General features: G+C 31.4%; 1 protein-coding gene across 2 annotated transcripts in view; it reads left to right on the forward strand.

The window, feature by feature from the left end:
• Positions 1–2,666: 2,666 nt before the first annotated feature.
• Positions 2,667–25,026, forward strand: part of LOC134708041 (protein TANC1-like) — a 78,697-nt gene continuing 56,337 nt past the window's right edge. Inside the window, exons 1-2 of one of the 2 annotated variants that reach the window (XM_063568293.1) lie at positions 2,667–2,872; positions 13,957–15,865. In XM_063568293.1, the coding sequence (XP_063424363.1) occupies positions 13,966–15,865 (1,900 nt within the window). In that variant the 5' untranslated portion in view covers positions 2,667–2,872; positions 13,957–13,965. Of the gene's footprint in view, positions 2,873–2,987; positions 3,142–13,956; positions 15,866–25,026 lie in introns of those variants that run through there. The other variant, XM_063568294.1, reaches the window with a different exon arrangement.

Below are 25,026 nucleotides of genomic sequence, written 5' to 3' on the forward strand. Positions count from 1 at the left end.
TATAGACAGGCATAAAAATATTTAACCTGAGTCACTATAAAATTCAATTTGTGTTGCAATCAATCTCTTATTCTATTGCCTTACAGTTCAAGAGTTCAAAGTGTATGAAAAAATTATAAAAATCAAGTTATTGTCAAAGAACATTGAATTGAATTCTAACCAGCAGAAATCTTTTGATGCATATATAATATTATCACTTTTTTTCAATTGTGACAGCTGTTGATTAAATTTACTTGAAAACATACAGTTATAGATTAATGTATGTGAATCAATCAAAAACTTGACAAAGACATCTTTTCCCCTTTGCAATCTGGGGGAGTAAGCAGTCACACTTCGTTGATCCTTATGGTTCCATTCAAACTTGAAAGAGGTTTTGTAAGGTTACTTATCATGCAGTTAGAAATAAATTTAAACATTTTTTACCTTTTACCAAAAAAAGTTCACTTCAATTGATTATGAAAACACATACTGGTGTGTGACAAATGAATCGTAGCATTTCTCTTTTTGCTTTGGATGTAGTTATCCATAAAAATCTTTCTTGATGTGCTTTTGTTTTGGAGATTCTGTTGTTAAACCCTACAATGGATTAAACTGTGACATTATTCAGGTTGATTTTCAAGCAAATTATTCCAGGTAAGGACCTAAAACTTCAGTTTATGCAGGAAGATTTTGAATTTGAAATGTTTATTCAAGATCCAGATATTGATTAATTCTGATGCACTTGTACTAAGTTAACCCAGGGTATTTAATGTTTACCTGAGTATAGAAGTATACTAAGGCTAAATAGTCAGTGTTTAATTGACATTCTGTATTAAAGATCAAGACTAAACATTATGAAAAAAGATTGCCTACACTATTGATATCAAAGTAAATATGTGCACCATAAATTATAATGTAGAATGTAAAGTTGGTTGAACTTTTTATGAAAGCCATACAGTTGTGTGTTCTCTTCAGACATAAGCATAAGGCAGCAACCATTTGATTTTCTGGGGGGGGGGGGGGGAGGCTATGGACAAGTCGAAAACAATTTGTTTCTTTCAATTTTAGCATTACATATAGTGGCAGCTGAGAGTGAAACACACACTTTTTTTTTCTCAGAATCAAAAAAACAAATTATTTTTTTCTTCAAAAACTGGAAACAAACTTTTTTCCAAAAAAACCCATAGCCCCCCCCCCCCCCCACCCAGAAAATCAAATGATTGCTGCCTAATATTTTCATGTATATGTGCCAATAGCTTTTGTAAAATGTTCTAAGTTTTTCTTTGCTCTCATAACTGTATGAAATTTAGCTACTGTCAAGTCATACTGTGTTCATTGTTTCATTTGAAATAAAAAAAAAAGTTTTACTTTTAAGTTTAAAGGTTACACTTATTCCATGTTTACAAAAAAAAGCTCTAAAATATGTTAAATGTGTGATGATTAATTGAACTGGCACATCACTGATCCTTTTCTGTTTTGTTATTTTCCTTCGTTTGCTATGTTACCCTTAAAAATACATAATTTCATGGATTACCATTACTGTCTTTGAACCTAAATCCAACAGCATTATTGATGCACATACTGTTGTAGATTTTGGTTTAAACTACTGAATTTTGAGGAGATCTGAATGAGTTACACAATGCTTGGGACTGGTTATATACCATTGTAGTTAATATTTGATAGATCTTGTTTAGACTCTTGTGTATATAATCTGTTGCCATCAGAAAGGACATACCTATCAGTTTGAGATATGAAATGGTTTTACCTTATAGGTGACATAGATAGCATAAGATTACTTTATCTTTCAATTTTCTCACCTTTGTAGCACACTGAATTTCTTCAGATTCATTAGGAATATTCAACTTTTAATTTAAGGGATTTTATGGTCAGTGTTATAGCAGGCGCGGATCCAGAAGGGGGGGGGGGGGGGGGGGGGGGGTTCCAGGGGGTTAGAACCCCCCTTTTTTTGGACGATCAATGCATTTGAATGGGGATATGTATGGAATGATCGTAAGGTGCACATATCTGTCTGGCAGGGTTTATCCAGGGATTTGTATAGAAAGATCTAAATATACAAATCCTTGGTTTATCTGACCTTGGAAGATTTAGCAAAACTTTTGATCATTTTTTTGCTTCTTTATTACTGTTGTACTCATGGTAATGAAAGCGAATTGGTTGATTCATCTGAATACAAATTGAATGCCCTCAACAAGTGTATATTTGAAAATATAAATGTTCATGTATTTTTGTGTGAAAAAAGATAAAAGATTCATATAAAATGCATCATTTTTGATAGGTGAGGTAGTTCGGGCTTTTAAGACCTTATTGTCTAGTTTCATAATGTAGTGAATCGTTTTAGATCAAATTACTTTTTTGTAAAGAAGATGGTTGCAATAATGATTTAAGTGTAATGTATTGATATAAATTACAGAGAAATTGAATTTGCATTATTTACTTTTGAAGGTACATGGTCGTACATGTATTCCAATATTAAATGATTTAAGCTAATTGTTTAGTAATTAGCTATATATAGGGAGAAATAGTTGTTTCTCTTTCTTTGAAAAATAAATTTACTATTTGGTCTATTTGTGTTATGTATTGTTAGGTGAATTTTAAGATGGATTACAAGTAACATATTGATCGCCTATCCATTAAATACCTTGATCACATGACTTCGCACAGGTAAACATTAGGAGAATGGACCATAAGTCTCATTGTACTGTATAAACATCTGAAAATCAAAGTGTGGTATATGGTTTTGGTCTGGTCTCATTTTATAAAAATAGTGGATACTTAGGCATGGTCATCCGGTGTAATGTTGAACTAGATTGATTTTAAATTGATCCATCCATGGCCTTGTAACATGGATATCTTTCTACATGGTGTTTAAAAGGTAGGTTTTTAAACTGCATGGATGTTTAGGGGAAATCTGGAAACTGCGTTTGCAATCAGCTGTTGAGGATTTTGATCTTTATATGTAGGGTCATGATACCATTGCTTGATTGAATTTATGTTTAGTTGTAGTTTGATTGACTGTGCAGAGGATCAATAAACCTACATTTATAATATCTAAAGTGATTAAAATTCTTTAAACATGATTACACGGAAATGGATTTAAATCATTAAGAAAACTAACATCTAGAAGTGGAATAAAGTCAAGTGGTATGTATGTTTTTGTGTATTTTCCAATTTTAAAAGGTAAAAATGTGAATAATTGTGGTGTGCTGTACATGTAGGTTGTGAGTTATGTAATGTACATGCCTTAAAGGTGTTGTTTGATTTAAAGATACAAATAAGCATGCAGGATGTGTAATAAAGATTTTTATAAACATAAAAGTACAAAACCTTTATATTTTGAGATTTTTATTCTGTGTAAACTTCATTATCATAATATGTAACTTAGTTTTGACACAGACATAATACGATTGTATTATATGTCTCTGGTTTGGTGAATGTTCATTCTCAATTATAGTTTTGTTAAAATAAGAAAAAAATATCTTTAAAAGGGATATATGCTAAAGTTTTGCATTTTAATTGATTCCAGTTAAAGATTTTAGACATTTATGAATCTGAATATTTCCTGAAAGTAGGTGCAGAACCAGGATTATAAAAAAGGGAAAAGGGGGAGAGGGTTCACAATTAAGCAAATATATGGAATAAAAATGCTGTAAGGGGACTCAACCAGGGGCGGATCCAGAAGGGGGGTTCCAGGGGGTTGGAACCCCCCTTTTTTTTGGACGATCAATGCATTTGAATGGGGACATGTAATTGGACCCCCCCCCCTTTGTTCTGGGTTAGGACCCCCCCCCCTTTTTAAAATGGCTGGATCCACCCCTGCTCAACTGATTTCAAGTATACAATTACTCCCTTTTCAAAGGTATTGCACTCTTGTAAACAGAAAAAGGGATATTTTTATGTTGTTTTTAACTCGCCAAACATTGAACTTTGAGTATACCAACCAATCTCTGGGTATTATGCATATTGAATGAATGAATGAATACTTTATTTGCAAGAAGCATATACATACTATGGCAAATGAAAATATATACAATATATATATGACAAACAAAACATATTGAAAATGAGAGAAAACACTAAAAAAAGGTTCTATGATTTAACCTGAATTTTGAACAGTGTGCTTTTGTTTTCTCTATTGATGTTACTGGAGACAATCATGTTCTTGTTCCTTAACTGATAACATAATCTCAAGGCATTTTATCAAAATAGAGGGAGTTGGTGGGAAATATGTAAAAATCCAAAAATGACTCCTGATTAAAAGTTATGAAAGCAGGTGCACAACTCAAAACATTGTTGTTTTTTTTTATTTTGTACTGGACATGTGCTATACTTTATATTTGAGTTTATGATACCTGCATCTGTCTGTCTGTTTAGACATTCGTTATCTATTGGTGTATTTCCAAAACAGATTAGACTTGAAATGGAAAATTAGGGTTCATTAATTTGCTTGAATAAATTGATTTAAGTAAGAAGTTAAAGTTTCAAATTGTTTCTATTTTGAAAGCCTGATTAGAGCTTGTTGTATGTGTAATGAATAAATTGAGATCAAAACTTAAAGGATCTTAAATATGATAGCCAATATGATAAAGGCGTTTTATAGATGTGTGTGGTTTCATTGGTTCTCAAACTGGTTTTATTTCAGGATTATCTTTGAAAATTGTTGAGGTAATTTGAATGATGCCAAACAATACATTCATCATGTTTACCTCTTTTAAAATAGTAGACTATTATATCATTTTAATACATACATATGATTTGGAAAATTAATCATTGTCCAATTTCTTAAACTACTATCCTATTTAACTTCAGGACTCCTGCTGTTTTAAGAAGTTACTTTTATTCTAATAAAGACTGGTATAATTTTGGAAGTCCACACATTTTTTTTATTACTAAGAGTGCTTTAAGGTGGTACCTAACACTACAGGGAGATAACTCTGTAATATTAGCTAAACGTTTTAATTACGTTGTGTTGTAATAGGAATATTAAGCTTCTCAATGATCAAAATAGGTGTTTGTCAAACTACTATATAACCAGTGTAATTTTTCTGACAGAACGGTTGGTTCAAAATTTTTGATTTTTTTGATATTTTTGTTAAAGGGTCAAAGTAAATACATTGATAGAATTTTATGAGAATTAAACCAGCCAAATTTATTTTAGTGAAAGTGATGGGTACCACCTTAAAACATTTCTTCATTTGTAAATTTGCAAGACATGATTTTAAGTGTAATAGGAAATATCAAATTAACTTTATCTAAAGAAGTAAATTTTAGAGGTTTCATCTGGCCAGCTATGAATAGAGAGGTAAATCAGTTAAACTGAAAGTAATATTTTTTTTATGTAAAATGGAGGAAAATGATATATTATATTTTTATTTGTGGATCTTAGTACTTTTTAAAAGTACTATATTAGTTGATTTGACTTATTATGTCCTATATAGGCACATAATTGCCAGAAAGAGTTGTGGTATAATTTAGATTAATTGTGGTCATTCTTCTAAATAATTGCTTTAATCCTAGACTTACCAGTCATGTCTTTGCATACAGCTATAAGTTATTCATGACAAGTGTAACATTGATTGTTTAGATTATCTTTTGAAAGAATATCTTTTGTATCTGCACAGGCATCATCAGCCAAAATTGACTATCAAAATTTCTTTCTGTCACATAAATCTTATATTCATTATAGAATCAATAATAATAGATAGGATAGTTCTTTTTTAATGTGTTTTGGGGAACTGGGGTTCAAAGAAATACTGGGCATCTCTCTAGTCTGTACCTCCACCCATAAGGTCTTGTTACCCTCCCACAAGTACCTTTCTGTCAAATTTATATCAAAGGTATATACAAAATGTATCAGCAAAGTTATGGACAATTTTGAAAATCAGTTCCAAACAACTATGTTTTTAAAAAGTGCTGTAACTTGCAAATATGAATTAAATGGAAAATTTGCACTGTATTAGCACTCTTGAGCTTACATTTCTTGCAGGATTGTTTTGAAATATATCTTTTGAAGGTTTATATATTTATGTAGGGGATGAGTTTGAAAGTCAGGTCTGATAAAAAAAAATTGCAGGAGGAAAGTCCCTTAGAAATGTATGCACTTAATTGATTTATTAAGTTTAAGCACTCTCACAAGTGTACAATTCAATGTATGCAATTTAGATCAAAAGTTTATATCAGCAACGTCCTTCACCAGATCCAATACAACACTGATATTTTTTTAACAGGAGTTATGTTCATAGAAATGTAAATTCTATATAAAACTGGTAAGCACTCTTACCAGATATTCATGAAATGTATTTTTAAGGTTTATATCAGTAATGTTTCTAACATAAGTACAAAAATCCGTGATATTTTTTTATAGAAAATATTGCCCATGAGTAGATGAGACCAAGTTAATAACTTCACATTTTGCAAAGTGTGGAAGTACAGACATAATTGAAATAACTGTAATTTTTTTTAGTAAAAATCTTGTTGAAAAAAACCGGTTGGATATTTACTATTAGCATTTATTGTTTTTAAAAGAAATGAACCACATTTAAGAAATGATTTTTTGTTATTGTGCCATATGGATTAGGATACCATTCAAATAAATATTCTGAATGTTTAAAAAGGTGATTTTTTTGTGATAATTTTGGTACAAAAACTGCTTAAAAAAGTGCCTGGACACTCTTCTGAATTAATTTGATTTTCTTATAGATTGGCTTTGAGTAGGCATTCATATTTTCCTGCAAAACTTTCTTTATATATATAATATTCTTCCGCTTAAACACAAACATGTGCATAGATACTAATGATTTTTTTATGTATATTTCTATTAAACCTGAAACAGCAGCGCAACATTACAACATAGAAAGAGACACTATAAAATATCAATAAAATGGCTTAACTTTATCATAAAGACATATTTACTAAAATAAGTCCAATAATATAACTTACTGTAAAGCATAAATCATGTATCAAAATCTAAACAAACATAGTAACAGAAAACATTTTTTTCCTTAAAGTTTATTTTCTTTCCTCTGGTCTATTGACTGCTTAAAATGTAGATCAAAGTGATCAAGTCTTCAATACTTGGTTTTAAGATCCCACTTCCATCTGTCTATACAGAAAACAAATAACACCTTTTTATCATTAAATTTGTTTTATGAATTTATTTCAATCGTACATTACATGTATCAATTTCTTAGTCTGTTGAATCCTTTCAGATTTATTTTTTTGGTTTGAAAGGGAACTAACTCTGTTATGCCACCAATAACAACTTGTTAGCTTTAACTATGTTTTCTGAACTTATTTCAACCTTTCATCATCAATTTCTTCGTCTGTTGAATTCTTTCAGATTTTTCCTCAACACTGTGTTGATTTTATCAAGGGTTGTGGCATCTTTTTTGTTTTGAAAGGGAAGTAACTCATCACTAACCCCATATGGTAACTAACCATGTACAAATGATGTAACCCTATATTTTTTAGGACACCCTATATCAAATATACATAGTCACCATGTGTAGTCCTTTAACCAATCATATCTATAAATCTATAGTAGGTAAGATAATATTTTTTACCTGTCCGTCAGTCAATCAGTTTGTCCTTCAGTCATTCTATAAAAGTCAAACCCTTTATATTAAATTGCATTCTTTCTTTAATATATATAATCCTTCTATATTATGAGAGGAAGAATCCAACTTGATTTTAATGTTCACCAGGTTAAAGTACACTATCAAATAAACCTAACATAGTCTGAAATTTGTGCAAAAAAGAGATTTCTTGATGTAAAGGAAATTCCAACCTTAGGGAAATACATCGTCACACTTAATTGGAGGAGGATATACATTGAATTTGATGTAACCTTTCTAAGGTCAAGGTCATGGTTAGTGAAATACACCCAATTTATTTTAAAAGTCTTTACAGATTTAAATTGAAATACTATCAATAGAATTATAATTTTTCTGGTCTATTTACATAAAAAAAGTCTTAAATTTTGAAGGTCACTATGTCCAAAGATGTAATACATTACCCACATCTATGCTATGTCTATGGTCAAGGCCATATTTTTTTTTTTAAACATCCCAATATGTGTAGAAAAGAGGTTTCCTCTTTAAATCAGTTACTAAATATGGGATAACAAACTTGCTAAGTTTTATGGTCACCTCTCTTTATCATATTGATGAGAAGAAACTCACATAGATCTTCATGTTACTACAATGTCTATAATGTGGGAAATAAACTTACTGTAAGTTTATTTCCCACATTATAGACATTGTAGTAACATGAAAATACTAATAACTTATTTGTGTAAGATGTCTTAAATCATAATGGCATTATGCATATGGGGACAAGGGGTATGTGAGCTTTTTAATTAAGGTTTTATATATTGCTCAAGTTGTAGGAATAAAATATGTTTTCAGAAATCTTTTAAGCTATATATAGCTTTTTTCTTTTAGAACCCTGGCAGTGTTTTATTTTGAAATCTATCACTGGTAATTACTACCTAAGTGTATTGGTTTATTATCTAAATATGATATTGTAAATCATACATTTATTGGAGAGATTTATATCAATGATTCCTGTCAGCATTAAAACAATGTCATTTTATCTTGTTCCATCTTCAATATATTTATATGTGTATGTAAATACACTTTTTTTAAACAAGATCAGGTCTGAAGACAATATTGTGTAGATTTTTCAAAAATCTGTATTTGAGAAGTTTATGCCAGGGTTGTTAACATTAGGAGTAGAGCATATTAGTTTATGTGCAGCATATTTTAATTGTCATTTTACCTTAAGAATGTCAGCATTTTTAGATGTCTTCTTTTGGGCCGCTTCTTTTCTAAGCTCTATAGACACAAACTTAAAAATGATTATTTGGGATTTAAATTCTAATCTTCATTCTAAAAATGTATGCACGGTCAATGCTTTTACAACCCTATGAAGTTACAAAAAGAAGCATTCAATACTTATAATTACATTTTTTAGCTAGGATCATGAAAACACGATTTTTATCAAGTTTTATTTAAAATTCACCTGTCACGTGTGCACTTTATTGTGGGACCTCGTGTCAGCATGAATGAAAAGTTTTATTGAGTGATGCAATTGTTTAAGGAAATGTCCTCTGTTATTTTTCAAACATTAAGGGCCGTACTGTAGCCTATAATTGATCACAGTTCCTTCACTTTGTTTTGTATGTAGATCTGTTTCTTTCACACTCAATTGTACACCACTTTGTGAAGTGATGGTATAATAGTGATAATGAAGTCCGTTGGACCGGTACAACATGTTTTGCCGGTTTTGTAAGCGCATCTCATCATAAACCACTTAATATACATTGGGGTTCCCAGACATTTTTAAATGAAGAGGGGGTCCAATCCAGGAGAAAAGAGGATTCCAAATATATGTTCCCATACAAATACCTTTCAGCAATTGCCACCAAGGAACATGGTTACATATTTTTACATTTTGCACAGCCAAAATGATGCCCCTCTTTGCCAAGGGTTTTACTGCTGTTGGGAAACAGACCTAAATTCCACTCAAACTGGTGCTAGGAACCGTCTTAAACTTGCAGTGAAATGAGAGGGTTTTTTTTGGGGGAAAAGGGGGGGCTTTGTATTAAATGCCTCACTGTGACCTTGAGAAATTAAAAAAAACACTGTTCATTTGCTGTTTGTGGTGCTTGCTGTGAATATACTTATTTTGTGTCAGGGATGAATACCCCTTATCATTTCTTTTCTATTTTGAAGTTTCCATATTTCTACTCTACAGTCAACCTTGGGTATATGACAATAGATGAAAGAGTAAAATGAGTATACACCAATGAAAGAGCACATTTGAGGGATAAGACACGTTTGGGATTTTTTTATATTAATGCAAACTATTTGACATTCATTAAAAGTACATATATTGGCACTTAAACAAAAAGACATGTTTTTCAGTGTTATATATGAGTATGTTTGGTCAGATTATGTTTCTATGTGTAAGAGAGAGTTGTTCCCCTTTTGCCAGTATTTTGTATTTTTGTTTGTGACGTCATCTTTGTCTGATTATATGTAGAAATGGAAGCTGATGTGTTTTTTTGTGTCTGTATGTAATCACCTCCATTAATGATACCAGAGCTATTCCCCAAGTCTGTAACAGCAGTTCAATGACATCATATGGCCACTTTTGGGGGAATGCTAAGAGTCTGTTTTTTAATATATCTACTCTTCTTTACTTTTCTTTTTTTAATCTTAACCCCAATGTCAAAGTTCATGTTTTCAAGGTAATCTCAAATCTAACAAAATTCTGAATACCTAATAATGGTTGCCACAAAAATATTACATTATAGACTAAGTCAGTGAGACAATACAATTCCAACCTTTGGAATATTGAAAATTTAAAACTGTGACAGTTGAGTTATTGCAAGATTATTTTAATTATAGTTTAAGTTGTAATCATTTATATTGGTATATATTATCAGGAATATACACCTGAAAAATGTTTTAGACTTAAATCCTTGACCTTGTCAGCATGCAAATAAAGATGTTTCATCACCTTTTAAATTGAACAATAAAAGTTGATGTTATCATTGTATAAATAGATTTAAACTTAGACACAAAGAATGTTGGGTTTAATCCTTAGATTGATTTTTGATATGGACTTTGATATAAATGTAAATATAAGGTGTCTGTCTAGAAGGGGATTAAGCTTTGGGAATTTAGAATTACCATTAGGGAACTTGTCTAATTATACTGTGGAGGAAGTATTTTAGTGTATGTTTGTCTGTTTCTGTCTATAATTCTGTCTATGATTCTCTCCTTCTATTAGTCTTATAAGATTGTTTAGATTAGAGCTTCTAGTTTCATCACTCATCAATTTCATGTTTTCCTAATACTCATACATTTGTTTATGGTCCCATATGAAATTTTAGTTGCATTTTTTCATTTTTTTCGGGAACAACAAATCAAGGTTTTCTAGTTTTTGGAAATAAACTTCCTTTGAGCATGCAGCTTACACAATATGATATAAAAAAGAAGATGTGGTATGATTGCCAATGAGACAACTCTCCACAAGAGACCAAAATGACACAGAAATTAACAACTACAAGTCACTGTAGGCCTTCAACAAATTTATTTCTAATAAAGATTATGATGTATGTTGACATCCATTGCTCATCAACAATCTGTTCACTGTTATTAGGAGGTTAGCAATTATTGGCAGTCAAACTTGGTATAACTGTTCGTAATAACGACATTGATAAGTCTAATATAACAATTGAGTTGTCATCAAAATTTCTAATGTGGAAGACAGTTTGCAACACTTTACACCAGTCCAACTAATAGGACTTAGTTCTAATGTTTTGGATGGTAATTTGATAAGACAGCTTTAATACATGAAGATCCCTTCAGTGACTACCAGAATAAAGTATATTGAACAAAATGAATAATTAGAGAGAGTGTTAATGTAAAATTGAAAAATAACAATATAAGAAAACCAAAACAGATATCTAGGTTACCATATGATCTTTACAACCCCTTAAACATTTAGCAAAATTTTCAGATTTATAGTATTTATACCGCAGTATCATATGTAAAGATGTGTAGTGATTTCATAAGAATGTTTCATTTTTCAACCAACATATAAAAATGAGTAATGGAAGCTTTATTAGAAATACATTTGCTATCTTGGTGTAACAAGGGTGGTACAGAATTTTACACCTTTCCCATTTGGTAAAAATGTGTAGCGTAGTTATCATTAAGCGTTTTTTTTAATTTCAACCACAGTATAAAAAATGAGTAAGGGAACATATTTGCACCTGTCCTAAGTCAGGAATCTGATGTACAGTAGTTGTCGTTTGTTTATGTAATATATACGTGTTTCTCGTTTCTCGTTTTGTTTATATAGATAAGACCGTTGGTTTTCCCGTTTGAATGGTTTTACACTAGTAATTTTGGGGCCCTTTATAGCTTCTTGTTCGGTGTGAGCCAAGGCTCCGTGTTGAAGGCTGTACTTTAACCTATAATGGTTTACTTTTTAAATTGTTATTTGGATGGAAAGTTGTCTCATTGGCACTCACACCACATCTTCCTATATCTATTAGTAAAAAATAAAATGTTATATTGGTGTAATTTAAGGGGTGTTCTGAATTTCACACCATTGTTTAAATTCTGTGCCCCCCTTTTTACACCAAGATAGATACTAATGTCTAACACAAACCAGAAAAGTATCTATATCAAAGCTTAATTTCACCCCTGTTGTACATATTATTTGAGAGTATTTTTTCTAGGTGTGATTTCAAACAGACTGCAGTCATTTTGTTATTACATGTAATCAAAAGTATTATACTGTATAAAATAGTTATTTCCTTTTATAGTTTTCTGTTACAATCTTTTAGACTATGAGATTTAGAGTTTGACATACAGTATTGTGTTGACACCTGACTGTTTTTGAGGAGTCATTTATTATATAAGTGGGTTGCTTTCTCATTCACATCTTTTTGTTGACAATAGTGTTAATGTTACTAATCAATACTAAGTGTTTTTTTTACCTTACAATGGCTACAAAAGTAACATGAAAATTGCACACATTTTTGCTAATCAAATTTTGAACAGTGACTGAGTTAGGTTAACTATGGTAGCTTTTTAAAACATGATAGATATTCATAGGAGAGATTGAAAGGATAATGATAACTTAAGAAGCCTGTTCACAAAACTGTATAAGGTTATATATAAATGATGTTGATTTGAATAACAGCTGATTTTAAAATACCTTTACAGTTGTTATTTTCCATCAATAAATAGTTGGTGACTACAAGATGTTACCATACTTAATAATGTTACTTACTGGGAAAAAAAGAGAATCATATTGAAGTATTCTGCCTTTCAACTATTTGAATAGTTTTCAACCCTGTGCCATAAGTACAATTGACTTTGTTATAGATGAAATAAAAATGGAGCATATATTCATTGTGTATTAATTTACGTTTTTTGATTGACTTAAGTCTGCCAATTGATATTTTATCGTGTGTTTTTCTATGTTGTGATGTTATGATTTTGTTTCAGAAAAAGGGAGAAGGTTTGGATCCATTAAAACGTTTAATCCCGCTGCAAATGTTTGCACCTGTCCTAAGTCAGGAATTTGATGTACAGTAGTTGTCGTTTGTTTATGTAATATATATGTGTTTCTCGTTTCTCGTTTGTTTATATAGATAAGACTGTTGGTTTTCCTGTTTGAATGGTTTTACACTAGTAATTTTGGGGGCTTTTATAGCTTGTTGTTTGGTGTGAGCCAAGGCTCCGTGTTGAAGGCCGTACATAGACCTATAATGGTTTACTTTTTTTAAATTGTTATTTGGATGGAGAGTTGTCTCATTGGCACTCACACCACATCTTCCTATATCCATAGTATACAATCAGACAGCAAACCATTATGGAACACACTCAACCAAAAGACATTTTCTTTAAAGATGTTTTGTATAGAGTTTAAGAAATAGTACAACATTGTGCATAACACTTCTGTAGCGTGTTAAACTATAAGTGAATGAGAAATAGACATCCTGTCAAAAAATAAATGGCAATATTAAAGTTAGGTAGTTTAGTATGGATCATGATCGAGCAATTTTTACAAAATTTAGGAACTATACTGAATCCTAGATGTAGAAAATCAGTTGGAAACACAAGGTCAAATAGAATAAAAGGGAAATTAAAGTTTTAAATCTGGTTATTTGTGTAAATAGATTTGTTTCCATCCTATTAAACATAGAAGCTACCCATTTAAATACTATGTGAGCATTTTCATTCCTCAGATGTTAATTTGGCTGAAAAAATAACCACAGGAAATACAGAATTTACATTATTGTAATATGTGAGAACTAATTTAAGTTGAAGGAAACTGAATTTAGCCATCTTTTATACATACAGGTTAATAGACATTTCTTACAGCTAAAATAATTGCAATTAGTCATTCATTTTATTATATTATATATTTTAGAGTTTGATAATGGGGAACAAACACACAACATCCAAGAAGGATGTGGAATTTCCTGGTGAAATAAGAGGAAGGAGCAGATCCTTCACAGGATTTTCTTCAAAATTTCGTCGAAAAAGTAAAAGTCCAACACGAGAACGCAGCTCATCTGTTTCAGAGCGTCCAAAAAGAGGAAGCTTAAAATCTAGTCAAAATAGTGATGCTTATTCTGGTCAGAATGGTCATACAAAATTGTCAAAAACTAATTCACTGCCTGTGGACGGTTCAAGTAAACCTGTTACTCTTATTTGGAATAAAAAGTCTGCCAAGGAAGACAAAAATGATTCTTCCACTTCAATATCTACCTCAGCTCCATCTAGATCTCGATATATGCCTCATCACCATAATTCATCAACAATCACATTTTTGGAGGGGAAAGATACACTTGGGCGGGACACAATTCGTAAAAGTTTTACACAACAGGAGATGGACGAATCTCCAAGGTCTACAGCCAAAAGAATGAGACAACTCACCAATGTTATATATGGAGATAAATTAGCTAATCTTTCTCTACGCAGAGGACTTGCAATACAAAATCGTGACATGTCTTTGTCACAAGCAAGCCTGTCAAAGATCTCAATGAAGTCTAGGTCACTTCATAGTTTACTGTCAACAGATTATGAGAATGCTGAATTTGAGGACAATTTTTGTGAAAAAAGTTCAAAACAACCAGATTTTCACCAAAGTAATGATTTCTATTTTATGCGACCAAGAACAGGATCTGCTCCAGCAAGTGAATTGACACAGAAAGGAAAAATGGCTATGGGAGCAGGTGACGTTCAGAGAAGAAAAATATCTCATCAAATGCCATTAGAAAGTACTCCTAAAGAATTAGTTAGAAATTCAGCATCATATGAGAAGGTTAATCGAAGGTCTCCTGAAGAGGTTATACAAGCCAGAAGAATGCTTGTATTTAGAGCTCTGAAAACTGAAGATGGGGTTGTTTCCCCTGATAATTCTAAAATACAAAATGAAATTGCAAATAACGGAGGTCATGTTTCACCAACAAAGAATCTTAGAAATGTAGGTGTAAGGCAACAATCTCCCACAAAGGAGTGGGTTAATTCAGCAGAATATTATAAACAAGATTCACACAATCATGACATGTATGGCAACAGACTAGAGTCACCTAATTATGCTGTGTGTAGCAATAGCTCAGACAGTGGCTCAGTTCTACGCAATGACTTGATTCATTATGCTGCAGGAAATAGCTCTGAGGCTTTATTTGATAACAGATCTGTCTCACCTGGCAATAGGTCAAGGTCACCAGGAAAAAGGTCATCATCACCTATTAATAATGAACAAAGAGCAATATATTCACAAATTGTTTGTACCAAGAACTTGAAGAAGTCACCGGTTAAGGAGGATCAAAATTCTAGAACTCTAGAAAAGAACCGAAATCCAAAAACACCAACCAAAAATGTACTGCCAAATATTGATGAATACAAAGTTTTGAGTTCAAATATAGCCAAAGGTGATTACTGGGGATCTTATGAAACTTTAACAAGAAAAGCAAAAAGTGATGATGAATTTATTGATCAAGAAAATTATCTTATGAGAGAGAGGAGTCATAGCTTCTCTTTGTCTTCACCTAAGCCAGGTTTTCGAAAAGAGAAGAGGATTGAAAAATCTTTTTATGATGGTGTGTGCATTTCGCCAATAATGGACTATGAGCAGTCTCCAAGATTACGTACAAGAAGAAATAGTTGGTCAGTTCTCCATGAAAAGCATAATATCACTCCAAGGACAAAGGGTCACCAATCTATGAATAGATTATGGAGTTACAGTGTAACATCACTATCTGACATGAGTTCAGAACTTTCGGGAAGTTACTCACAAAGGTTTTTTGATGACAGATTTAATAGAGAGACTGGTAAGTAAAGGTTAGATGTCATGTATTTTCACACTAAACTAAATGTTCCATCTGCTATTACAGAAAAGTCATACTCTTATAAATACATTCATATAACATACAGATGACTGATTGATTGATTATTGGTATTTAACATCATTTTCAGTACTATTGGCTATTTGTTGGCACCAGTTTTTAATGCCAATAATGGTGTTTAGGTGTAGTAAATTTTACATACTTTTTGTAAGTAGATAGTTTGTTGAAACACTCATTGTACAAGGGAAATGTCCATCAAAGTTGCCTTGGCTCCAAGGGCTTGAATATTAATGCATGTCACCTCAATTAATTGTGTGCAGGAACCCAGGTGCAGACACTGTTTTAAATGACACTTTTAACAAAATACAACAAACAACCCACACACAAGTTTAAAACGTCTCTCATGGTGTACTTTAGTTGATGTTGAGAGTATCAATTTACTTGTACCAGTCAGACGTACCACAGTATTGGTGTCAGTCTTATGAAAGAGATCTGAATATAACCTCCTTGTCTCATGAATATTAGTTTGACTATATTTTATTCTGTTAACAGTATAAAAACAACTAAAACCCACAAAAGCTATAAAAAAAAAAAAGAAAAAAAGAAAATTTTCACCACAAACTTTTTTTTTTACTGTGGATTCATTTAATTTTATGGGTACCAATTGTCGTGGATAACTGAAAACATACCTTTTCATGGATATTTGATTTTGTGGTTAGGCCAAAGACTATACAATGAGAAAGAAAATTTGTTATTCGTTGGACATGTTAATTTGTGGTTAACCTGTACCCATGAAAACCATGAAAATTGGTATCCAAAGAATAATAATGAATCCACAGTATGTCTCTATGAGATGAAATATAGAGATCATATCCAGGAACCAATATGTAAATAAATCAAGTTCTCTATGAATATTAAATATCTCCCCAAAAGAGGCATCACAGGTTTTAGAAACAATCTGTATTTATAAAGTGCAACCTTCAGATTCTTTCTATAACAGTCCATTATCTCAAAAAGAAAGACTGCACATTATTTTGATTTCATTTTTATGTAAAATATACTGGTTCATTTGGATAACCTGCACCTGTCCTGACAAAATCTTTTATAAATTTTATTACAATTTTTGTAAACAAAATCATTAGATTAAATATTTGATTGCATCATATCGAATAACTTAATCTAAAGTTTACATTTTGGTTGATAAAATGAAAATTTGAATGGGTCTTTGAAGTCATTTTAAGAATCCCAGAATAAGATGTTTCTTGTATAGTTTTTTTTTATAAACATTGATATTGATCTGACAGTTCTGACTGTAATGTGATGGATGATATTAAAAAAGATGTGGTGAAAGACATAAGAGATTGTTTTTATGTCGAGCCTGCAACTTTTGTTGCAGAAAGCTTGACATAGGGATAGTGATCCGGTGGCTGCAGCGTTAGCTAACTTCTTACAACTTTATATTTTAGAAGGTGGAAGTCCTGGATGCTTCATACTTTGTGTATAGATGCTTCATGTTACAAAGTTTCTGTCAGTCACATATCCAATGTCCTTGACCTCATTTTCATGGTTCAGTGACTACTTAAAAAAAAGTTAAGATTTTTTGTAATGTTAAATTTTTTCTTATTATAAGTAATAGGATACCTATATTTGGTATGTGAGTACCTTGCAAGGTCCTCATGCCAGTCAGACAGTTTTCACTTGACCTCGACCTCATTTCATGGATCAGTGAACAAGGTTGAGTTTTGGTGGTCAAGTCCATATCTCAGATACTATAAGCTATAGGTCTTGTATATTCAGTGTATGGAAGGATTGTAAGGTGTACATGTCCAACCGGCAGGTGTCATCTGACCTTGACCTCATTTTCATGGTTCAGTGGTTTTAGTTAAGTTTTTGTGTTTTGGTCTGTGTTTCTTATACTATATGCAATAGGTCTTCTATATTTGGTGTATGGAAGGATTGTAAGGTGTACATGTCTAGCTGGCAGGTGTCGTCTGACCTTGACCTCATTTTCATGTTTCAGTGGTCAAAGTTAAATTTTTGAGTTTTGTCATTTTTTTCTAATACTACATGTATATGCAATATGTTAACTATATTTGGTGTATGGAAATATTTTATGATCTATATATTAGTCGTGCAGGTTTTATTTAACCTTGACTTCATTTTCAAGTTTCATTGCTCAGTTAAGTTTTAATGTTTTGGTCTGTTTTTCTTTAACTATAAGCAGTAGGTCAACTATATTTGTTGTATGAAAGAATTGTTAGCTGTACATGTCTTTCTGAAATGGTTCATTTGACCTTGACCTTAATTTCATGGTTCATTGGTCAATGTTTAGCTTTCTTGGTTAATGTGAAGTTTATGTGACAGTTGTAATAAAGCTTAAATTTATATTTAGGACTATCAACATACTATCAATGATTAGTAAAGAAGGCGAGACATTTCAGTGTGTGCACTCTTGTTATGTTTAAACACAATGCTGATTACCACAAAATACAGATCAGGTTTGAATTTTGGTGTAGTCACTTTAACTGCTAGAGTATTGCCCCTTTATATATGAAATAAAATACTTTGCCGAGCGCATCCTGATACGACTGCAGAGGTCGAACCCTGAACAGTTGGTTCAAGATCGTTCAAGTTTGGACACAATTACATTAAAGCTTGATACTGTCTGTATTTGGATAGTGATCAAATTTTTGACATCATATAGGATTCTGACACAAAATAAATGTGGTGAAAGATCTTAAAAATTTGAAATGGGTTAAAATGTTTGTATTAATTTTCAATTGAGGATTTATGCTATTGTGCAATACTGTGATTTTGTGCAATACTATACCTAGAGTGGATCCAGGGGGGGGGGGGGGGGGGGGCTTCCGGCGGTTGGAACCTAAAATCTTTTAAAATGCCTGTGACCATAACCCCCAAAATCAATGCCAACCTTCCTTTTGTGGAATTGAACCTTCTGGTAAAATCACATACAGATCCATTCCCTTAAACTTAAGTAATTGTCTGGAAACAAAATGTATCTTTGGACCGCACTGACACAGACACCACAGACAACATCATAGCATTTTACAACACAAAAAAAATAATTGTGGCCATATAAAAATTGTTGAATTTTCATTTCTGTTCTCTAACTTATACACAATTCTTATTAATACAAAATACAGATCAGGTAGCAAATGTGTGCTTTGAAATTGAAAGTTATATGGTTGTATTAGAATTTTTATTAAAGCAGAAACTATTATTTGACTCCAACTTTGTCTTATTGTTTTACTATCCAATCTACAAATAAACTTTGATTGTTGAAATATATAAGCCTTTACATAGAGGGACCGTATCAAAGACATAGATACTTACCGGTGTAAATGAACGAAAATTGTCAAGATCTTCTGAAAATTTTGATTTCTAGAATATCAGTTGGCCCATAATAGACAATTTCAAAACTCACTTACCGTATATATAAGTGTGAACCCCCTATAAAAAATTTGTAAGGGTTCCGCGGAACCCAGTGTCTCGCCTACTTTTGCTGTAACTCCCAGGCTCAACAAAAATGAGGAAAACAATCAATAAAAATATTCCTACTGATACTATCATTTGATTGTAAGATGCTTCTGTCCAAGTTTGTATACAGTGTACATTTCAGGATAGTTTATGAATCGAATAAATGTTTTAAAAACTTAAAGTGCAGACTGTATTTTATGTTAACTGGATTTATTTTTTACAAAATTTACTTCTGGATACTATCTTATGATCATAAACAAGCTTCTGTCCAAGTTTGGTACAAACCCATGATAGTTAAAAAAAGTTATTAAAATTTTAAAAACTTTAACCACAGAGTGAATGTAATGTTTCCCTGCAGAAAAAACTAAGTCCATTTATAAGCAAAAAACAGAAAAAAAGGAATTTTATTTTTGCAAACTTTACTTCTGGATACTATCTTATGATCATAAACAAGCTTCTGTCAAAGTTTGGTAGAAATCCAGTATAGTTTAAGAAAGATATTCAAATTTTAAAAACTTTAACCACAGAGTGAATGTAATGTTTCCCTGCAGAAAAACTAAGTCGACTTATAAGTAAAAAACAGAAAAAATGGAATTTTATTTTTGAAAAATTTACTTCTGGATACTATCTTATGATCATAAACAGGCTTCTGTCCAAGTTTGGTAGAAATCCAGCATAGTTTAAGAAAGATATTCAAATTTTAAAAACTTTAACCACAGAGTGAATGTAATGTTTCCCTGCAGAAAAAACTAAGTCCATTTATAAGCAAAAAACAGAAAAAAAGGAATTTTATTTTTGCAAACTTTACTTCTGGATACTATCTTATGATCATAAACAAGCTTCTGTCAAAGTTTGGTAGAAATCCAGAAAAAATGGAATTTTATTTTTGAAAAATTTACTTCTGGATACTATCTTATGATCATAAACAGGCTTCTGTCCAAGTTTGGTAGAAATCCAGCATAGTTTAAGAAAGTTATTAAATTTTCAAAAACTTTAACCACAGAGTGAATATTTGTGGACGCCGCCGCGGATGACGACGACGGAATGTAGGATCGCTTAGTCTCGCTTTTTCAACTAAAGTCGAAGGCTCGACAAAAAGCTATCACAGCCAAGAATTGCTTTAATTGTTACCTCCCTTGGACTGTTAAACAATTAAGATATTCACTTATCACCAACTATTACATAAATTCCTAGCTTACAGTACATTTTTGTCGAGCCTTCGACTTTAGTCGAAAAAGTGAGACTAAGCCATCCTACTTTCCGGCGGCGGCGGCGGCGTCAACAAATATTCACTCTGTGGTTAAAGTTTTTGAAACTTTAATAACTTTCTTAAACTATACTGGATTTCTACCAAACTTGGACAGAAGCTTGTCATAAGATAATATCCAGAAGTAAATTTTGTAAAAATAAAATTCTATTTTTTCTGTTTTTTACTTATAAATGGACTTAGTTTTTCTGCTGGGAAACATTACATTTACTCTGTGGACAAAGTTTTTAAAATTTGAATATCTTTCTTAAACTATACTGGATTTCTACTAAACTTGAAAAAAAGCTTGTTTATGATCATAAGATAGTATCCAGAAGTAAAGTTTGCAAAAATAAAATTCCATTTCTTCTGTTTTTTACTTATAAATGGACTTAGTTTTTCTGGGGGGAAACATTACATTCACTCTGTGGTTAAAGTTTTTAAAATTTTAATAACTTTCTTTAACTATTTTGGGTTTGTACCAAACTTGGACAGAAGCTTGTTTATGATCATAAGATAGTATCCAGAAGTAAATTTTGTAAAAAAATTAATCCATTTTTTCCGTATTATACTTTTAAATGGACTTAAGGGTTTTTGCCAGGAAACAACACATTCACTCAGTGGTTAAATTTTTTTTAATTTAATTACTTTCTTATACTATTTTAAATTTGTACCAAACTTGGACAGAAGCTTGTTTATGATCAAAAGCTAGTATATAGAAAGGAAGTTTTGTCAATATTTGGTACCTGTGTATCTGTATTTTACTTATAAATGGACTTAGTTTTCTTCCAGTTAATTTTACATACAGTCTGCAGTTAAAGTTTTTGAAACATTTATTCGATTCATAAACTATCCTGAAATTTTCACCAAAATTGGACAGAAGCTTCTTACAATCAAAAGATAGTATCAAGAGGAATATTTTTATTGATTGTTTTCCTCATTTTTGTTGAGCCTGGGAGTTACAGGAAAAGTAGGCGAGACACTGGGTTCCCCGGAACCCTTACAAATTTTTGTACATTACAATGATAATAATTTTGAAAATGTCCAAAGCTTGACTATGGTGAATTGGATTTGATGAATTAAGAAATTTATTCAGAAACTAAGGTTGCATCTCCTTCAGAATAACTTCATCTCAAATTTATTTAAAGTCATAAGAAACCTCAAATTAAAAAAAAAATATGCAGATGTTTTTTATAACTAAATGGATAGTTTTCATTATACAACTTATGTACATATACTTTTTTCTGAGGAAAATTCTTTAATTTGTCCACATTTAGAAGAACTTTACTCATTTTTAATTGCTTGCTTCATGGAAGCAATTCGCCGACATATTTTCCGTACGCATAGTGACCCGAGCGTAACCCTCCTCGTAAAAATCCGGTGACCACAATACGCATGGATCTGTCATTGAAATCAACAATTATCTGATTATACATGTTAAACATGTGCTTAATACCCATGCTTTTTATGATTTGTTTACTATAAGGTGACAATCGGTAAAACTCAGCTTCAAATACGGCATTTAATGAGCAGCCATATTTGTTAAATCATAACAAACAGAGAGAAAAAAAATTGACGATTATATGATATATTTGCGAAAATAATGATAAAATCGTGCACAGAGGACTAAGTTTATGATGTATACATGTATTGGTTCAAGAATTGGACAAACATTATTTTTCACCACTCACTCGTTTCATATGACTTTAACAATTACAAGTAGCCATAGATTGTAAAGGGAATTTAAAGTCTCAATTAGTCAAGGTTAAACTTTTCATATGATTCTCAACAAAGATTTCTACCCTGTGTTTAATATATTACCATGAAAGACAACCCTTATTATTTGAAGTCAGATTTATTGCATGATTTATGAAATTATCAGTATGAAAGTTTATTTCAAGAAAATACACTGTATTTTTTGAATTTTTATTTAAAGGGTGAAAATTGTTAGAAGGTAATTTTTGATATTATTCTATTTAAGCTGGGACACAATATATTGGTGTGCTCCCATCATTGTGCCAGAATATTTTGTACACTAGTTTGCTTATTAAATGTTAATGAACAATCAATCAAATTTATTTTATTTTTCACATGGCCTCTTTCCTATATGGATTGGTTTATTGGTTCTTATTGTTTTGAAGATCTTTTTATGATACTTTTCTTAATATATATATCCATATTTCAATTATTTTTTATACACTTTTCACAAGGTTTAGAAAAGTTGTTAAGGATTTGATACTTAATACTGATACATGGGAGGTAACTCAAGTTATATTAAGAAAAATCTACTCCAAAATACATTTCTAAAATAGGAGTTGATTGTACATCTTTCCACATATAAAATTTAGTTTTCAAAAGAATTTTCAAAGCTGATGGAATAGTTTTACCTTTTGATTTAATAGTCAATATCAACTAATTTAATTTTGGATGTAATGCGTCTTGGCTGACGTTATTTTGTTTTATCGGTAATTTGTACATTTTTCCTTTGATGTGTACTCGCTGATAATGTCAGTATCAGTGGACTGGCCGTGATATTAAAATTATTAGGTTAGTACGCAAATGACATGCGTGAATGCTACGCGTAAGGATCTACTTTCCCCTTTCATTCACAAAATTGCGCCCAATTTTTTTTGGCGATTAAAATACTTGACATCGTTTATAATGATTTTTGTGAAAATGTGAACAGAAAATGCATGAAAAAAAGAATACTTGATATATGAAGTTAGTACAACTAACATACCGTCCTTGATTCCAATCCGAGTTTTTATCCATACAATACCAATATTCATAGCCTGGTGCTGTTCCAAGTAGTTTTCATTTTCTTGAGAAGTATTTGTTTTACCTGTTCAGTCACTATAAAGTCTTACAATTCATATTTAAACGCAACACATAAATAGTGACCAAAAAGGTACCGCTATCGCATCAGAGAAGCTGGAAAAAAACCTGAAATTTACGCATTTTTGACATTTTTGTGGGGCTATAATACACAATTTAAAAAATGTCTTTCATTGTCAATATTACAGATATATATTCATAGAACAAAGAACAAAAAAGTGAACCGTAATCTTCATGTATGCGGATCTAGGATAAATTTTTAAAAGGGGAGTATAACCGGGGGCGCCAAACTATAAAATTCTGCTTTGACCAGAATTGTAGCCTTTATAAGGGGTGACTGTGACCCGGGTCACCTTCCCCTAAATTAGCTTCTGAAATTAAAGGTATTAACCACATGGCCTTTAAACTCTTTAAGTTTCATATTTCTGGTCCGTGGTGATAAATAAACATGACTTTGAAAAAGCAAGAATTATAAGCTAAAAGTTAAGTGACGTCTATGAAAATGTTTGAAATAATTATGAAGTCGACAGGAAATGAGCTTACATCATTGCCTCTGGGAAAGGGGGTCCTGTATAAATGTCTCCTCACAGTGCGTTCTTAAAATTATTTGAAATCAATGTGATCGTGTTCATGATCAACACTGAGCGAATAATGACAAAATTATGTAATTTTATTCACTAAAATAAGTAAAATATAACTCAAACTTGTAGTTGAACTCAAAATGATGATCGATGAAAAATCTGCTGATTCATATCGTATTATTCTTATTTCTGACTATGACTATGATGATGCTTTGTAAAAATAAAGAAACTTGACTTACCGGTTTGCTACCATTATATTTCCCATTGTTAGTGTCATGTCCAAAGCAGAATATTAATGAAACGCATGCAATAATTCCTTTCAATACCTTGTGCAAGAGAACGCCATGTTTACTGCACTTTGACAAAAATTCAAATGACGTAATGCAGCCTGTGACGTTAAGTGTGAGTTGCCGTGATTCGACGCGAAAAAGAGGTTCGTTTGTTATTTTCTTTATTATTGTAGTGATTTTTATTTTTTTTTAAATTACCGATAAACAGAATAAAGGACTTTTTGTTTTTGATACTGACTTTATCACAGAAAATATCAGGCTCGCCCTTCGGGCTCACCTGATATTTTACTGTGATAAAGTCAGTATCAAAAACAAAAAGTCCTGTATTCTATATATCAGCCCATAGAAATAATTTAGTCATGTGACCGTGACGTCATCAACATTTTTTCATGGTTTTCTGCAGTTTAAAATGGAATGTAGAATTAAATTATAAGAAATGACTGTAATATTTTTTCTGTCTATTCGAAATAACATAAAAAATGTGATGCACACTGTCAAATAACCCGCTACAAGTGTTATTCAGTGTGCACCAAATTTTTTATGTTATTTCTTTATATCAGAAAATATTTAACAGTCATTCCTTAAATAAAAGTTGGTTATAGATTTAATCATGTTTATATAAAAGAATGATTTAGATTATACAAAGATTTGAAATAAGTTACCTCTCTAAAATCAAAATACATTAGACATTTACAA

Source organism: Mytilus trossulus, chromosome 2, assembly GCF_036588685.1.
Source record: "Mytilus trossulus isolate FHL-02 chromosome 2, PNRI_Mtr1.1.1.hap1, whole genome shotgun sequence".
NCBI lineage: Eukaryota > Metazoa > Mollusca > Bivalvia > Mytilida > Mytilidae > Mytilus > Mytilus trossulus.